Source organism: Melanostigma gelatinosum, assembly GCF_949748355.1.
Source record: "Melanostigma gelatinosum genome assembly, chromosome: 14".
NCBI classification, from domain to species: Eukaryota; Metazoa; Chordata; class Actinopteri; order Perciformes; family Zoarcidae; genus Melanostigma; species Melanostigma gelatinosum.
Window position 1 is genome coordinate 25,544,340 of NC_136647.1, and position 17,522 is coordinate 25,561,861.

Here is a 17,522-nt window from a genome sequence, read left to right on the forward strand (position 1 = left end):
TTTGAAGCAGAACCAGTGGTTCTCATGGTAGCCTTTGCATCTGTCAGGGCTGATGACACCCCATGTAGCGCCTTGCACTGGGGCTTTTCTTTGGCATCTACTCATATGCATGCTGGATGGATCAATCCTCCCGGAAATGTCATCGGAGCAACCACTGAGTCCACTTTGAAGCAGGACCAGTGGTTCTCATGGTAGCCTTTGCATCTGTCAGGGCTGATAACACCCCATGTAGCGCCTTGCACGGGGGCTTTTCTGTAGGATCTTCATTTTTTCACAGCTCAACCTTTCTTTATTCTTGAGGGTCGGCCTTTGAGTCTGGCTGAGCTAGTGACACCCCATGTAGCGCCTTGCACTGGGGCTTTTCTTTGGTATCTACTCATATGCATGCTGGATGGATCAATCCTCCCGGAAATGTCATCGGAGCAACCACTGAGTCCACTTTGAAGCAGGACCAGTGGTTCTCATGGTAGCCTTTGCATCTGTCAGGGCTGATGACACCCCATGTAGCGCCTTGCACGGGGGCTTTTCTGTAGGATCTTCATTTTTTCACAGCTCAACCTTTCTTTATTCTTGAGGGTCGGCCTTTGAGTCTGGCTGAGCTAGTGACACCCCATGTAGCGCCTTGCACTGGGGCTTTTCTTTGGTATCTACTCATATGCATGCTGGATGGATCAATCCTCCCGGAAATGTCATCGGAGCAACCACTGAGTCCACTTTGAAGCAGGACCAGTGGTTCTCATGGTAGCCTTTGCATCTGTCAGGGCTGATGACACCCCATGTAGCGCCTTGCACTGGGGCTTTTCTTTGGCATCTACTCATATGCATGCTGGATGGATCAATCCTCCCGGAAATGTCATCGGAGCAACCACTGAGTCCACTTTGAAGCAGGACCAGTGGTTCTCATGGTAGCCTTTGCATCTGTCAGGGCTGATGACACCCCATGTAGCGCCTTGCACTGGGGCTTTTCTTTGGTATCTACTCATATGCATGCTGGATGGATCAATCCTCCCGGAAATGTCATCGGAGCAACCACTGAGTCCACTTTGAAGCAGGACCAGTGGTTCTCATGGTAGCCTTTGCATCTGTCAGGGCTGATGACACCCCATGTAGCGCCTTGCACTGGGGCTTTTCTTTGGCATCTACTCATATGCATGCTGGATGGATCAATCCTCCCGGAAATGTCATCGGAGCAACCACTGAGTCCACTTTGAAGCAGGACCAGTGGTTCTCATGGTAGCCTTTGCATCTGTCAGGGCTGATGACACCCCATGTAGCGCCTTGCACGGGGGCTTTTCTGTAGGATCTTCATTTTTTCACAGCTCAACCTTTCTTTATTCTTGAGGGTCGGCCTTTGAGTCTGGCTGAGCTAGTGACACCCCATGTAGCGCCTTGCACTGGGGCTTTTCTTTGGTATCTACTCATATGCATGCTGGATGGATCAATCCTCCCGGAAATGTCATCGGAGCAACCACTGAGTCCACTTTGAAGCAGGACCAGTGGTTCTCATGGTAGCCTTTGCATCTGTCAGGGCTGATGACACCCCATGTAGCGCCTTGCACTGGGGCTTTTCTTTGGCATCTACTCATATGCATGCTGGATGGATCAATCCTCCCGGAAATGTCATCGGAGCAACCACTGAGTCCACTTTGAAGCAGGACCAGTGGTTCTCATGGTAGCCTTTGCATCTGTCAGGGCTGATGATACCCCATGTAGCGCCTTGCACGGGGGCTTTTCTGTAGGATCTTCATTTTTTCACAGCTCAACCTTTCTTTATTCTTGAGGGTCGGCCTTTGAGTCTGGCTGAGCTAGTGACACCCCATGTAGCGCCTTGCACTGGGGCTTTTCTTTGGTATCTACTCATATGCATGCTGGATGGATCAATCCTCCCGGAAATGTCATCGGAGCAACCACTGAGTCCACTTTGAAGCAGGACCAGTGGTTCTCATGGTAGCCTTTGCATCTGTCAGGGCTGATGACACCCCATGTAGCGCCTTGCACGGGGGCTTTTCTGTAGGATCTTCATTTTTTCACAGCTCAACCTTTCTTTATTCTTGAGGGTCGGCCTTTGAGTCTGGCTGAGCTAGTGACACCCCATGTAGCGCCTTGCACTGGGGCTTTTCTTTGGTATCTACTCATATGCATGCTGGATGGATCAATCCTCCCGGAAATGTCATCGGAGCAACCACTGAGTCCACTTTGAAGCAGAACCAGTGGTTCTCATGGTAGCCTTTGCATCTGTCAGGGCTGATGACACCCCATGTAGCGCCTTGCACTGGGGCTTTTCTTTGGCATCTACTCATATGCATGCTGGATGGATCAATCCTCCCGGAAATGTCATCGGAGCAACCACTGAGTCCACTTTGAAGCAGGACCAGTGGTTCTCATGGTAGCCTTTGCATCTGTCAGGGCTGATAACACCCCATGTAGCGCCTTGCACGGGGGCTTTTCTGTAGGATCTTCATTTTTTCACAGCTCAACCTTTCTTTATTCTTGAGGGTCGGCCTTTGAGTCTGGCTGAGCTAGTGACACCCCATGTAGCGCCTTGCACTGGGGCTTTTCTTTGGTATCTACTCATATGCATGCTGGATGGATCAATCCTCCCGGAAATGTCATCGGAGCAACCACTGAGTCCACTTTGAAGCAGGACCAGTGGTTCTCATGGTAGCCTTTGCATCTGTCAGGGCTGATGACACCCCATGTAGCGCCTTGCACGGGGGCTTTTCTGTAGGATCTTCATTTTTTCACAGCTCAACCTTTCTTTATTCTTGAGGGTCGGCCTTTGAGTCTGGCTGAGCTAGTGACACCCCATGTAGCGCCTTGCACTGGGGCTTTTCTTTGGTATCTACTCATATGCATGCTGGATGGATCAATCCTCCCGGAAATGTCATCGGAGCAACCACTGAGTCCACTTTGAAGCAGGACCAGTGGTTCTCATGGTAGCCTTTGCATCTGTCAGGGCTGATGACACCCCATGTAGCGCCTTGCACTGGGGCTTTTCTTTGGCATCTACTCATATGCATGCTGGATGGATCAATCCTCCCGGAAATGTCATCGGAGCAACCACTGAGTCCACTTTGAAGCAGGACCAGTGGTTCTCATGGTAGCCTTTGCATCTGTCAGGGCTGATGACACCCCATGTAGCGCCTTGCACTGGGGCTTTTCTTTGGTATCTACTCATATGCATGCTGGATGGATCAATCCTCCCGGAAATGTCATCGGAGCAACCACTGAGTCCACTTTGAAGCAGGACCAGTGGTTCTCATGGTAGCCTTTGCATCTGTCAGGGCTGATGACACCCCATGTAGCGCCTTGCACGGGGGCTTTTCTGTAGGATCTTCTCATATGCATGCTGGATGGATCAATCCTCCCGGAAATGTCATCGGAGCAACCACTGAGTCCACTTTGAAGCAGGACCAGTGGTTCTCATGGTAGCCTTTGCATCTGTCAGGGCTGATGACACCCCATGTAGCGCCTTGCACGGGGGCTTTTCTGTAGGATCTTCATTTTTTCACAGCTCAACCTTTCTTTATTCTTGAGGGTCGGCCTTTGAGTCTGGCTGAGCTAGTGACACCCCATGTAGCGCCTTGCACTGGGGCTTTTCTTTGGTATCTACTCATATGCATGCTGGATGGATCAATCCTCCCGGAAATGTCATCGGAGCAACCACTGAGTCCACTTTGAAGCAGGACCAGTGGTTCTCATGGTAGCCTTTGCATCTGTCAGGGCTGATGACACCCCATGTAGCGCCTTGCACTGGGGCTTTTCTTTGGCATCTACTCATATGCATGCTGGATGGATCAATCCTCCCGGAAATGTCATCGGAGCAACCACTGAGTCCACTTTGAAGCAGGACCAGTGGTTCTCATGGTAGCCTTTGCATCTGTCAGGGCTGATGACACCCCATGTAGCGCCTTGCACGGGGGCTTTTCTGTAGGATCTTCATTTTTTCACAGCTCAACCTTTCTTTATTCTTGAGGGTCGGCCTTTGAGTCTGGCTGAGCTAGTGACACCCCATGTAGCGCCTTGCACTGGGGCTTTTCTTTGGTATCTACTCATATGCATGCTGGATGGATCAATCCTCCCGGAAATGTCATCGGAGCAACCACTGAGTCCACTTTGAAGCAGGACCAGTGGTTCTCATGGTAGCCTTTGCATCTGTCAGGGCTGATGACACCCCATGTAGCGCCTTGCACTGGGGCTTTTCTTTGGCATCTACTCATATGCATGCTGGATGGATCAATCCTCCCGGAAATGTCATCGGAGCAACCACTGAGTCCACTTTGAAGCAGAACCAGTGGTTCTCATGGTAGCCTTTGCATCTGTCAGGGCTGATGACACCCCATGTAGCGCCTTGCACTGGGGCTTTTCTTTGGTATCTACTCATATGCATGCTGGATGGATCAATCCTCCCGGAAATGTCATCGGAGCAACCACTGAGTCCACTTTGAAGCAGGACCAGTGGTTCTCATGGTAGCCTTTGCATCTGTCAGGGCTGATGACACCCCATGTAGCGCCTTGCACGGGGGCTTTTCTGTAGGATCTTCATTTTTTCACAGCTCAACCTTTCTTTATTCTTGAGGGTCGGCCTTTGAGTCTGGCTGAGCTAGTGACACCCCATGTAGCGCCTTGCACTGGGGCTTTTCTTTGGTATCTACTCATATGCATGCTGGATGGATCAATCCTCCCGGAAATGTCATCGGAGCAACCACTGAGTCCACTTTGAAGCAGGACCAGTGGTTCCAATGGTAGCCTTTGCATCTGTCAGGGCTGATGACACCCCATGTAGCGCCTTGCACTGGGGCTTTTCTTTGGCATCTACTCATATGCATGCTGGATGGATCAATCCTCCCGGAAATGTCATCGGAGCAACCACTGAGTCCACTTTGAAGCAGGACCAGTGGTTCTCATGGTAGCCTTTGCATCTGTCAGGGCTGATGACACCCCATGTAGCGCCTTGCACTGGGGCTTTTCTTTGGTATCTACTCATATGCATGCTGGATGGATCAATCCTCCCGGAAATGTCATCGGAGCAACCACTGAGTCCACTTTGAAGCAGGACCAGTGGTTCTCATGGTAGCCTTTGCATCTGTCAGGGCTGATGACACCCCATGTAGCGCCTTGCACGGGGGCTTTTCTGTAGGATCTTCTCATATGCATGCTGGATGGATCAATCCTCCCGGAAATGTCATCGGAGCAACCACTGAGTCCACTTTGAAGCAGGACCAGTGGTTCTCATGGTAGCCTTTGCATCTGTCAGGGCTGATGACACCCCATGTAGCGCCTTGCACGGGGGCTTTTCTGTAGGATCTTCATTTTTTCACAGCTCAACCTTTCTTTATTCTTGAGGGTCGGCCTTTGAGTCTGGCTGAGCTAGTGACACCCCATGTAGCACCTTGCACTGGGGCTTTTCTTTGGTATCTACTCATATGCATGCTGGATGGATCAATCCTCCCGGAAATGTCATCGGAGCAACCACTGAGTCCACTTTGAAGCAGGACCAGTGGTTCTCATGGTAGCCTTTGCATCTGTCAGGGCTGATGACACCCCATGTAGCGCCTTGCACTGGGGCTTTTCTTTGGCATCTACTCATATGCATGCTGGATGGATCAATCCTCCCGGAAATGTCATCGGAGCAACCACTGAGTCCACTTTGAAGCAGGACCAGTGGTTCTCATGGTAGCCTTTGCATCTGTCAGGGCTGATGACACCCCATGTAGCGCCTTGCACTGGGGCTTTTCTTTGGCATCTACTCATATGCATGCTGGATGGATCAATCCTCCCGGAAATGTCATCGGAGCAACCACTGAGTCCACTTTGAAGCAGGACCAGTGGTTCTCATGGTAGCCTTTGCATCTGTCAGGGCTGATGATACCCCATGTAGCGCCTTGCACGGGGGCTTTTCTGTAGGATCTTCATTTTTTCACAGCTCAACCTTTCTTTATTCTTGAGGGTCGGCCTTTGAGTCTGGCTGAGCTAGTGACACCCCATGTAGCGCCTTGCACTGGGGCTTTTCTTTGGTATCTACTCATATGCATGCTGGATGGATCAATCCTCCCGGAAATGTCATCGGAGCAACCACTGAGTCCACTTTGAAGCAGGACCAGTGGTTCTCATGGTAGCCTTTGCATCTGTCAGGGCTGATGACACCCCATGTAGCGCCTTGCACTGGGGCTTTTCTTTGGCATCTACTCATATGCATGCTGGATGGATCAATCCTCCCGGAAATGTCATCGGAGCAACCACTGAGTCCACTTTGAAGCAGGACCAGTGGTTATCATGGTAGCCTTTGCATCTGTCAGGGCTGATGACACCCCATGTAGCGCCTTGCACGGGGGCTTTTCTGTAGGATCTTCATTTTTTCACAGCTCAACCTTTCTTTATTCTTGAGGGTCGGCCTTTGAGTCTGGCTGAGCTAGTGACACCCCATGTAGCGCCTTGCACTGGGGCTTTTCTTTGGTATCTACTCATATGCATGCTGGATGGATCAATCCTCCCGGAAATGTCATCGGAGCAACCACTGAGTCCACTTTGAAGCAGAACCAGTGGTTCTCATGGTAGCCTTTGCATCTGTCAGGGCTGATGACACCCCATGTAGCGCCTTGCACTGGGGCTTTTCTTTGGCATCTACTCATATGCATGCTGGATGGATCAATCCTCCCGGAAATGTCATCGGAGCAACCACTGAGTCCACTTTGAAGCAGGACCAGTGGTTCTCATGGTAGCCTTTGCATCTGTCAGGGCTGATAACACCCCATGTAGCGCCTTGCACGGGGGCTTTTCTGTAGGATCTTCATTTTTTCACAGCTCAACCTTTCTTTATTCTTGAGGGTCGGCCTTTGAGTCTGGCTGAGCTAGTGACACCCCATGTAGCGCCTTGCACTGGGGCTTTTCTTTGGTATCTACTCATATGCATGCTGGATGGATCAATCCTCCCGGAAATGTCATCGGAGCAACCACTGAGTCCACTTTGAAGCAGGACCAGTGGTTCTCATGGTAGCCTTTGCATCTGTCAGGGCTGATGACACCCCATGTAGCGCCTTGCACGGGGGCTTTTCTGTAGGATCTTCATTTTTTCACAGCTCAACCTTTCTTTATTCTTGAGGGTCGGCCTTTGAGTCTGGCTGAGCTAGTGACACCCCATGTAGCGCCTTGCACTGGGGCTTTTATTTGGCATCTACTCATATGCATGCTGGATGGATCAATCCTCCCGGAAATGTCATCGGAGCAACCACTGAGTCCACTTTGAAGCAGGACCAGTGGTTCTCATGGTAGCCTTTGCATCTGTCAGGGCTGATGACACCCCATGTAGCGCCTTGCACTGGGGCTTTTCTTTGGCATCTACTCATATGCATGCTGGATGGATCAATCCTCCCGGAAATGTCATCGGAGCAACCACTGAGTCCACTTTGAAGCAGGACCAGTGGTTCTCATGGTAGCCTTTGCATCTGTCAGGGCTGATGACACCCCATGTAGCGCCTTGCACTGGGGCTTTTCTTTGGTATCTACTCATATGCATGCTGGATGGATCAATCCTCCCGGAAATGTCATCGGAGCAACCACTGAGTCCACTTTGAAGCAGGACCAGTGGTTCTCATGGTAGCCTTTGCATCTGTCAGGGCTGATGACACCCCATGTAGCGCCTTGCACGGGGGCTTTTCTGTAGGATCTTCTCATATGCATGCTGGATGGATCAATCCTCCCGGAAATGTCATCGGAGCAACCACTGAGTCCACTTTGAAGCAGGACCAGTGGTTCTCATGGTAGCCTTTGCATCTGTCAGGGCTGATGACACCCCATGTAGCGCCTTGCACGGGGGCTTTTCTGTAGGATCTTCATTTTTTCACAGCTCAACCTTTCTTTATTCTTGAGGGTCGGCCTTTGAGTCTGGCTGAGCTAGTGACACCCCATGTAGCGCCTTGCACTGGGGCTTTTCTTTGGTATCTACTCATATGCATGCTGGATGGATCAATCCTCCCGGAAATGTCATCGGAGCAACCACTGAGTCCACTTTGAAGCAGGACCAGTGGTTCTCATGGTAGCCTTTGCATCTGTCAGGGCTGATGACACCCCATGTAGCGCCTTGCACTGGGGCTTTTCTTTGGCATCTACTCATATGCATGCTGGATGGATCAATCCTCCCGGAAATGTCATCGGAGCAACCACTGAGTCCACTTTGAAGCAGGACCAGTGGTTCTCATGGTAGCCTTTGCATCTGTCAGGGCTGATGACACCCCATGTAGCGCCTTGCACGGGGGCTTTTCTGTAGGATCTTCATTTTTTCACAGCTCAACCTTTCTTTATTCTTGAGGGTCGGCCTTTGAGTCTGGCTGAGCTAGTGACACCCCATGTAGCGCCTTGCACTGGGGCTTTTCTTTGGTATCTACTCATATGCATGCTGGATGGATCAATCCTCCCGGAAATGTCATCGGAGCAACCACTGAGTCCACTTTGAAGCAGGACCAGTGGTTCTCATGGTAGCCTTTGCATCTGTCAGGGCTGATGACACCCCATGTAGCGCCTTGCACTGGGGCTTTTCTTTGGCATCTACTCATATGCATGCTGGATGGATCAATCCTCCCGGAAATGTCATCGGAGCAACCACTGAGTCCACTTTGAAGCAGGACCAGTGGTTCTCATGGTAGCCTTTGCATCTGTCAGGGCTGATGACACCCCATGTAGCGCCTTGCACGGGGGCTTTTCTGTAGGATCTTCATTTTTTCACAGCTCAACCTTTCTTTATTCTCGAGGGTCGGCCTTTGAGTCTGGCTGAGCTAGTGACACCCCATGTAGCGCCTTGCACTGGGGCTTTTCTGTGGTATCTACTCATATGCATGCTGGATGGATCAATCCTCCCGGAAATGTCATCGGATCAACCACTGAGTCCACTTTGAAGCAGGACCAGTGGTTCTCATGGTAGCCTTTGCATCTGTCAGGGCTGATGACACCCCATGTAGCGCCTTGCACTGGGGCTTTTCTTTGGCATCTACTCATATGCATGCTGGATGGATCAATCCTCCCGGAAATGTCATCGGAGCAACCACTGAGTCCACTTTGAAGCAGGACCAGTGGTTCTCATGGTAGCCTTTGCATCTGTCAGGGCTGATGACACCCCATGTAGCGCCTTGCACTGGGGCTTTTCTTTGGCATCTACTCATATGCATGCTGGATGGATCAATCCTCCCGGAAATGTCATCGGAGCAACCACTGAGTCCACTTTGAAGCAGGACCAGTGGTTCTCATGGTAGCCTTTGCATCTGTCAGGGCTGATGATACCCCATGTAGCGCCTTGCACGGGGGCTTTTCTGTAGGATCTTCATTTTTTCACAGCTCAACCTTTCTTTATTCTTGAGGGTCGGCCTTTGAGTCTGGCTGAGCTAGTGACACCCCATGTAGCGCCTTGCACTGGGGCTTTTCTTTGGTATCTACTCATATGCATGCTGGATGGATCAATCCTCCCGGAAATGTCATCGGCGCAACCACTGAGTCCACTTTGAAGCAGGACCAGTGGTTCTCATGGTAGCCTTTGCATCTGTCAGGGCTGATGACACCCCATGTAGCGCCTTGCACTGGGGCTTTTCTTTGGCATCTACTCATATGCATGCTGGATGGATCAATCCTCCCGGAAATGTCATCGGAGCAACCACTGAGTCCACTTTGAAGCAGGACCAGTGGTTCTCATGGTAGCCTTTGCATCTGTCAGGGCTGATGACACCCCATGTAGCGCCTTGCACGGGGGCTTTTCTGTAGGATCTTCATTTTTTCACAGCTCAACCTTTCTTTATTCTTGAGGGTCGGCCTTTGAGTCTGGCTGAGCTAGTGACACCCCATGTAGCGCCTTGCACTGGGGCTTTTCTTTGGTATCTACTCATATGCATGCTGGATGGATCAATCCTCCCGGAAATGTCATCGGAGCAACCACTGAGTCCACTTTGAAGCAGGACCAGTGGTTCTCATGGTAGCCTTTGCATCTGTCAGGGCTGATGACACCCCATGTAGCGCCTTGCACTGGGGCTTTTCTTTGGCATCTACTCATATGCTTGCTGGATGGATCAATCCTCCCGGAAATGTCATCGGAGCAACCACTGAGTCCACTTTGAAGCAGGACCAGTGGTTCTCATGGTAGCCTTTGCATCTGTCAGGGCTGATGACACCCCATGTAGCGCCTTGCACGGGGGCTTTTCTGTAGGATCTTCATTTTTTCACAGCTCAACCTTTCTTTATTCTTGAGGGTCGGCCTTTGAGTCTGGCTGAGCTAGTGACACCCCATGTAGCGCCTTGCACTGGGGCTTTTCTTTGGTATCTACTCATATGCATGCTGGATGGATCAATCCTCCCGGAAATGTCATCGGAGCAACCACTGAGTCCACTTTGAAGCAGGACCAGTGGTTCTCATGGTAGCCTTTGCATCTGTCAGGGCTGATGACACCCCATGTAGCGCCTTGCACTGGGGCTTTTCTTTGGCATCTACTCATATGCATGCTGGATGGATCAATCCTCCCGGAAATGTCATCGGAGCAACCACTGAGTCCACTTTGAAGCAGGACCAGTGGTTCTCATGGTAGCCTTTGCATCCGTCAGGGCTGATGACACCCCATGTAGCGCCTTGCACTGGGGCTTTTCTTTGGCATCTACTCATATGCATGCTGGATGGATCAATCCTCCCGGAAATGTCATCGGAGCAACCACTGAGTCCACTTTGAAGCAGGACCAGTGGTTCTCATGGTAGCCTTTGCATCTGTTAGGGCTGATGATACCCCATGTAGCGCCTTGCACGGGGGCTTTTCTGTAGGATCTTCATTTTTTCACAGCTCAACCTTTCTTTATTCTTGAGGGTCGGCCTTTGAGTCTGGCTGAGCTAGTGACACCCCATGTAGCGCCTTGCACTGGGGCTTTTCTTTGGCATCTACTCATATGCATGCTGGATGGATCAATCCTCCCGGAAATGTCATCGGAGCAACCACTGAGTCCACTTTGAAGCAGGACCAGTGGTTCTCATGGTAGCCTTTGCATCTGTCAGGGCTGATGACACCCCATGTAGCGCCTTGCACGGGGGCTTTTCTGTAGGATCTTCATTTTTTCACAGCTCAACCTTTCTTTATTCTTGAGGGTCGGCCTTTGAGTCTGGCTGAGCTAGTGACACCCCATGTAGCGCCTTGCACTGGGGCTTTTCTTTGGTATCTACTCATATGCATGCTGGATGGATCAATCCTCCCGGAAATGTCATCGGAGCAACCACTGAGTCCACTTTGAAGCAGGACCAGTGGTTCTCATGGTAGCCTTTGCATCTGTCAGGGCTGATGACACCCCATGTAGCGCCTTGCACTGGGGCTTTTCTTTGGCATCTACTCATATGCATGCTGGATGGATCAATCCTCCCGGAAATGTCATCGGAGCAACCACTGAGTCCACTTTGAAGCAGGACCAGTGGTTCTCATGGTAGCCTTTGCATCTGTCAGGGCTGATGACACCCCATGTAGCGCCTTGCACTGGGGCTTTTCTTTGGCATCTACTCATATGCATGCTGGATGGATCAATCCTCCCGGAAATGTCATCGGAGCAACCACTAAGTCCACTTTGAAGCAGGACCAGTGGTTCTCATGGTAGCCTTTGCATCTGTCAGGGCTGATGATACCCCATGTAGCGCCTTGCACGGGGGCTTTTCTGTAGGATCTTCATTTTTTCACAGCTCAACCTTTCTTTATTCTTGAGGGTCGGCCTTTGAGTCTGGCTGAGCTAGTGACACCCCATGTAGCGCCTTGCACTGGGGCTTTTCTTTGGTATCTACTCATATGCATGCTGGATGGATCAATCCTCCCGGAAATGTCATCGGAGCAACCGCTGAGTCCACTTTGAAGCAGGACCAGTGGTTCTCATGGTAGCCTTTGCATCTGTCAGGGCTGATGACACCCCATGTAGCGCCTTGCACGGGGGCTTTTCTGTAGGATCTTCATTTTTTCACAGCTCAACCTTTCTTTATTCTTGAGGGTCGGCCTTTGAGTCTGGCTGAGCTAGTGACACCCCATGTAGCGCCTTGCACTGGGGCTTTTCTTTGGTATCTACTCATATGCATGCTGGATGGATCAATCCTCCCGGAAATGTCATCGGAGCAACCACTGAGTCCACTTTGAAGCAGGACCAGTGGTTCTCATGGTAGCCTTTGCATCTGTCAGGGCTGATGACACCCCATGTAGCGCCTTGCACTGGGGCTTTTCTTTGGCATCTACTCATATGCATGCTGGATGGATCAATCCTCCCAGAAATGTCATCGGAGCAACCACTGAGTCCACTTTGAAGCAGGACCAGTGGTTCTCATGGTAGCCTTTGCATCTGTCAGGGCTGATGACACCCCATGTAGCGCCTTGCACTGGGGCTTTTCTTTGGCATCTACTCATATGCATGCTGGATGGATCAATCCTCCCGGAAATGTCATCGGAGCAACCACTGAGTCCACTTTGAAGTAGGACCAGTGGTTCTCATGGTAGCCTTTGCATCTGTCAGGGCTGATGATACCCCATGTAGCGCCTTGCACGGGGGCTTTTCTGTAGGATCTTCATTTTTTCACAGCTCAACCTTTCTTTATTCTTGAGGGTCGGCCTTTGAGTCTGGCTGAGCTAGTGACACCCCATGTAGCGCCTTGCACTGGGGCTTTTCTTTGGTATCTACTCATATGCATGCTGGATGGATCAATCCTCCCGGAAATGTCATCGGAGCAACCACTGAGTCCACTTTGAAGCAGGACCAGTGGTTCTCATGGTAGCCTTTGCATCTGTCAGGGCTGATGACACCCCATGTAGCGCCTTGCACTGGGGCTTTTCTTTGGCATCTACTCATATGCATGCTGGATGGATCAATCCTCCCGGAAATGTCATCGGAGCAACCACTGAGTCCACTTTGAAGCAGGACCAGTGGTTCTCATGGTAGCCTTTGCATCTGTCAGGGCTGATGACACCCCATGTAGCGCCTTGCACGGGGGCTTTTCTGTAGGATCTTCATTTTTTCACAGCTCAACCTTTCTTTATTCTTGAGGGTCGGCCTTTGAGTCTGGCTGAGCTAGTGACACCCCATGTAGCGCCTTGCACTGGGGCTTTTCTTTGGTATCTACTCATATGCATGCTGGATGGATCAATCCTCCCGGAAATGTCATCGGAGCAACCACTGAGTCCACTTTGAAGCAGGACCAGTGGTTCTCATGGTAGCCTTTGCATCTGTCAGGGCTGATGACACCCCATGTAGCGCCTTGCACTGGGGCCGTTGGATTGACCCACTTTAGCGCTGATAGGTATGGTAAAAATTACTAACGTTAAGAAAAGTTTTCCAAGTCTCTTTTACTCAGGTATCGATGGCTGTAACACAGGAAGCAACATCCTGGATCTCCTAGACAACAGAGACCACATGACCAGATGAGAAGGATGGATGACTGCAGGACCAGATGGAGAGCGGTGGTCGCCTTTCTTTCAGTGGGCTGAGTAAGTAATCCCTCACTAAGACGACAGAAGTATCAGTAATAAGATTCCATCATTGAACAATGTAAAGGTTGTATAGTTGAGTTAAAAGTATTCATCTCTTGTGTTTGTGTCTCACAGGGCAGGACTCCTGAGACCCAGTGAGTACGGTGACGTCCTCCCTGCCCCTCCCCCCCCTCCGACACCACCCGCTCCACCCACCAGCCGAGAGGAGGAGGAGGGGCGTCCCGTCCCCACCGGCACAGAGGACGTAGTTTGTCTCCATCTGCTTCTTCTGTGCTGGTGGGTTTGGGAAGCTCCTCACACACACACAGGAAGCCGTCAGCAGCTCTTTGCATCTGCTCACAAGTCAAGAAGGAGACAGTTGTATTTGTCACATAGAACACAGCATGTTCATGTAAACTGTATGTACTGTATGTATACTGTTTACAGAGGAGCACAATACAAATAAATGTGTGACAAACTTTCTAAATATGTCTTTGTCTTGGAAACAATATCATATTTCTGATATAATTCAAAAATCTGACAATGTACGACAACCTTATAGTATTTTCAGAACTCATAATATAACACCACATCAGTTAAACTGAGAGTTTTGTAAATACATTTGGTTCAGGGGGGAGACGCTGTTTCAAATCAGTGTTCAATTTGCATGATATCTACTGGATAGAAATCTCAGTCCAGCTCTCAGTTGGATTGTTATGATCACACACAGACGTTTGACAGTAAAGCGAGAGGAAGACTCTCCCACCCTTCCTGCTCCCAGACTTATCCCACCGACTGATAATGAGCAACAGACTAAACGTGTAAAATGAGGTCACGGCTGAGAACAATACTGTCTTACTTTCAACACAGTCTGCAGTCTGAGTTAATGTTACAGTTTCACCCCGCACAGTGTTGTCTTGCTTAATTGGGGAGATGGGATGATTGTGTTTGGAAGAAGAAAAGAGGGCTTCTTACTAGTAGTACTGCAAGGGAGACTGTGGTGCCATCTGTTGGCAAAAATATATCAGTGAATAAAAAGTGAATCAAGTTACAATACTGCCATCATGTGGAGGTTGTCCAGATGACATACATGCATCATTAGTGTCCCTTGTTTTTAGAAATGTGTCGCAAAATGCACCACAAAGTGATCTTCTCACTATGTGCATATAAAGGAACGATACCATCGTCAATCTCCATCAATATAAGTCACCTGTGAGCGATTGCTAACAATCCTCCTAGAAGTAATACAACTAGAGTAAGTCAAACGTTGTTCATGTTCATTGTCATTTCTTTGAGTTGATTTGAAGCAGAATTGAAAACATCCATCTATCTACTTTGTAAGAAGCACCTGATTGGAAGCTTTGTGAAGGCCTCTTCTCTCCTGTGACAAAGCCATCACTTTGTGGCACCTGGAACCATGAACATGAGATCACAGGTCATTTAAGCTAAATGTACAAGCAATAAATCTGTACGGCCGTGTTGTCTTACCCCATCTGTTCTTGTTCTTGGATCTTACTCAGATTCAGGAGCTCCTCCTGATACGGTGAATGCGTCTCCAAACCCAGCTGACTACAGCGCCTCACAATCCTAATTGGGGGAGAAGAAAGAGCCACAAGAGACATACAAAGTCACTTCATTATTTCTGAAAGTAACTAAAAGTACGGTAACTAATTCGGCTATAAGTTGATGCTCATCAGTTCTGTGATTGGACGGTTGACTGTAAATGAAGCAAGTTTGACTTTAGTCAAATCATTAGCTTGCAGTGGCACACAATTCAATTAAAGTAAATGTATATAATATATTTAAAAACTTTAGCATTGCACTTCGACAACATTTTCAAACATGCAATGTTCAGTTAAGAAAAAGGATCGAAATCGATGCAGCATAACCAGGTTTTTAATCCAATGCATTCCTCTTCCCGGTCAAAACCTGGCATCTAGATTACCCACAATGCAACTGGACTGCAGACAGTTCGGTTGGAGATCGGGTGTGTATTTCCTCTCACATGCAGTACTACTCCCAAAGGACTTTAACGTGTAAGAGCTGTGGAGTTTCCCCGTTTAACTCCCCAGTGTTCTTACCTCAGTCGGTAGAGGTCTGAGAGGCTCCTCCTCTCCAACAGGTCTTGAGCGATGGTCTCAGCAAGATGCATGATGGGCAGCGTCAGGTGGTCGAGTGAGAGGGAGTGGAGCTCCTTTTCCAGCAGGTCGAGACAAAACAGGCTTCGAGTCTGCAGCCAAACAAAATCAAAAATACAGAAATAAAAACCATATTCTTACGTGCATAGCCGAAAAATGTTCCATATTAATACTATCCGGTGCTTTATCAGAACAGGAAGTGGCCCCGGTGCCATCAAACCCAATCTCAACACATATTTATTTCAGAATGCTGAAGTTTCAACCTCTTAGAACATCAGAATGTGACCCACAGAGATCAATAAATGAACTTCCTCTTCACCAACAAAGGACAGCTTCTTAGAGCGACATCGACACCAAGTGTCACCCCTAGTTCTATACAACCAGCAGCCACAATCCCTGCTATGCTGAAAACCAGACTGAAATGAGGGACAACACCATACCCGGTATAGTGATGACTCTGAGACCTGCCTGCTTTGTAATGCTGTGTGCATTGATGCAGTGGGGGTGAGCGCTGGTTCTGAAGATGAGCCGGGCCTGTTCAGGACAGACGTAGCGAGCCCAGTCCTGTGGCGTGGAAGGAAGCTCCTGATCCAAGACAACGGCTTCAGGTCTCTCTTCTGCAGGGGTAGGCTGGTCGAAACAGATTATTTTGATATATTAAACGGTAGATGACTGTTATTGACAAACCAATCAAAGCCACCGCTTTATCATTGGAAGGTAAATACCTAGGGCTTTACACTAAGCCGTGTAAATCAACGCCATTCAAAATGAAGTTTGAGCAATAAGACTTACAGCTTTCCCTTTTCTGCCTTGGCCCTTGGCTTTGTCCCTTTTGGATGCAGCAGAGGTCGGAGGCTGGCTCTTTGCCATCTCATTGGAAATCTCCCAAACTACCCCCATGGACACCTGGAGTGACAGACGGTGCACACACGCTCCACACTCAATTTAAACATTCGACTACGCATTTGAACAACAGCCTCATCGTCCACATTGTCAGAGTTAGAGACGCACTACCTGCCATATCCGCAGCACAAAGACGCAGGCTCTGAGCAGGTGAAGCTGGTGCTCGGGTGAAGTCCTGTCCGCCATGACAGCGAGCAGAGCGTGCGCTCGTACCAAGCTGTCGAGGCGCCGCACCTCCTTCAGATCCGACAAACCTTCCGTCAATAACACGCCCCGTACTCCCACCAGGGACTCGCCTTCCGCTGAGCTCAGATCCTGTTTTTTGGAGTTGTCCTCTAGAGGAAAAACAACATGAAAGATTGACTGTGACAAGCGTTTAACAGATGTGTAGAATAATCCGGAAGTAGAATTGCACAGCATCATTACACTAAGAATAACAAATGAAGCCAACAATGCAGAGGCACATATCTCTGTAATTAGTTCCCACTTGTTCTGTTATTTGGGTGTTCAGTTGGTCTCTCAGGGAATAGTTAACGGGGCTCATAGCAGGAGAATACAAAGGACCCCTCAGTCTTTTAAATAGCGCTACGCTATGCTCACATGGGAGGTTGAGAAATCTGCTTCTTTGTCCAGTCAGTTCCTTTTCCTCTGAACAATAATTGCTTTGTTTAATGTTTACACAATCAAAATGAGGGTACAAATTGCTGATGAAATTATCAAAAAGCTGTGGCACGGCTCCTTTCTGGATCAGACAGATCAGATGTTACTGCTCAGACTAACACCGTGTTGCCCACATGGGTCCCTCAAGGGGAATTCTGAAAATCTGTGAACTTTGCCTGTAGATTTTAAGAGTACACGGTAACATAGTTAACACAACTAACTGGTCAGTCACACAGTTGTGATACAATGAACAAGACGAGTCGATGCGTTCTACCTGATCCTTCTGCCTGTTCACTTTCCAAGTGTAGAAGGATGTCTATGGCCCACTGGACCTGGTGTTGGGCATCGGCTTCGGGGAAGTTGTGACAGTACA

General features: G+C 49.4%; 1 protein-coding gene across 1 annotated transcript in view; it reads right to left on the reverse strand.

The window, feature by feature from the left end:
* Nucleotides 1-14,743: 14,743 nt before the first annotated feature.
* Nucleotides 14,744-17,522, reverse strand: part of LOC306788405 (cilia- and flagella-associated protein 46-like) — a gene marked incomplete at its 5' end in the record, with an annotated part of 29,967 nt that continues 27,188 nt past the window's right edge. The window contains 7 exon segments of the mRNA XM_079283929.1: nucleotides 14,744-14,857; nucleotides 14,937-15,035; nucleotides 15,530-15,678; nucleotides 16,055-16,216; nucleotides 16,379-16,492; nucleotides 16,601-16,824; nucleotides 17,424-17,522. The exon segment at nucleotides 17,424-17,522 is cut by the window's right edge and continues 55 nt beyond it. Of these exon segments, the coding sequence (XP_079140055.1) occupies nucleotides 14,779-14,857; nucleotides 14,937-15,035; nucleotides 15,530-15,678; nucleotides 16,055-16,216; nucleotides 16,379-16,492; nucleotides 16,601-16,824; nucleotides 17,424-17,522 (926 nt within the window). The 3' untranslated portion in view covers nucleotides 14,744-14,778.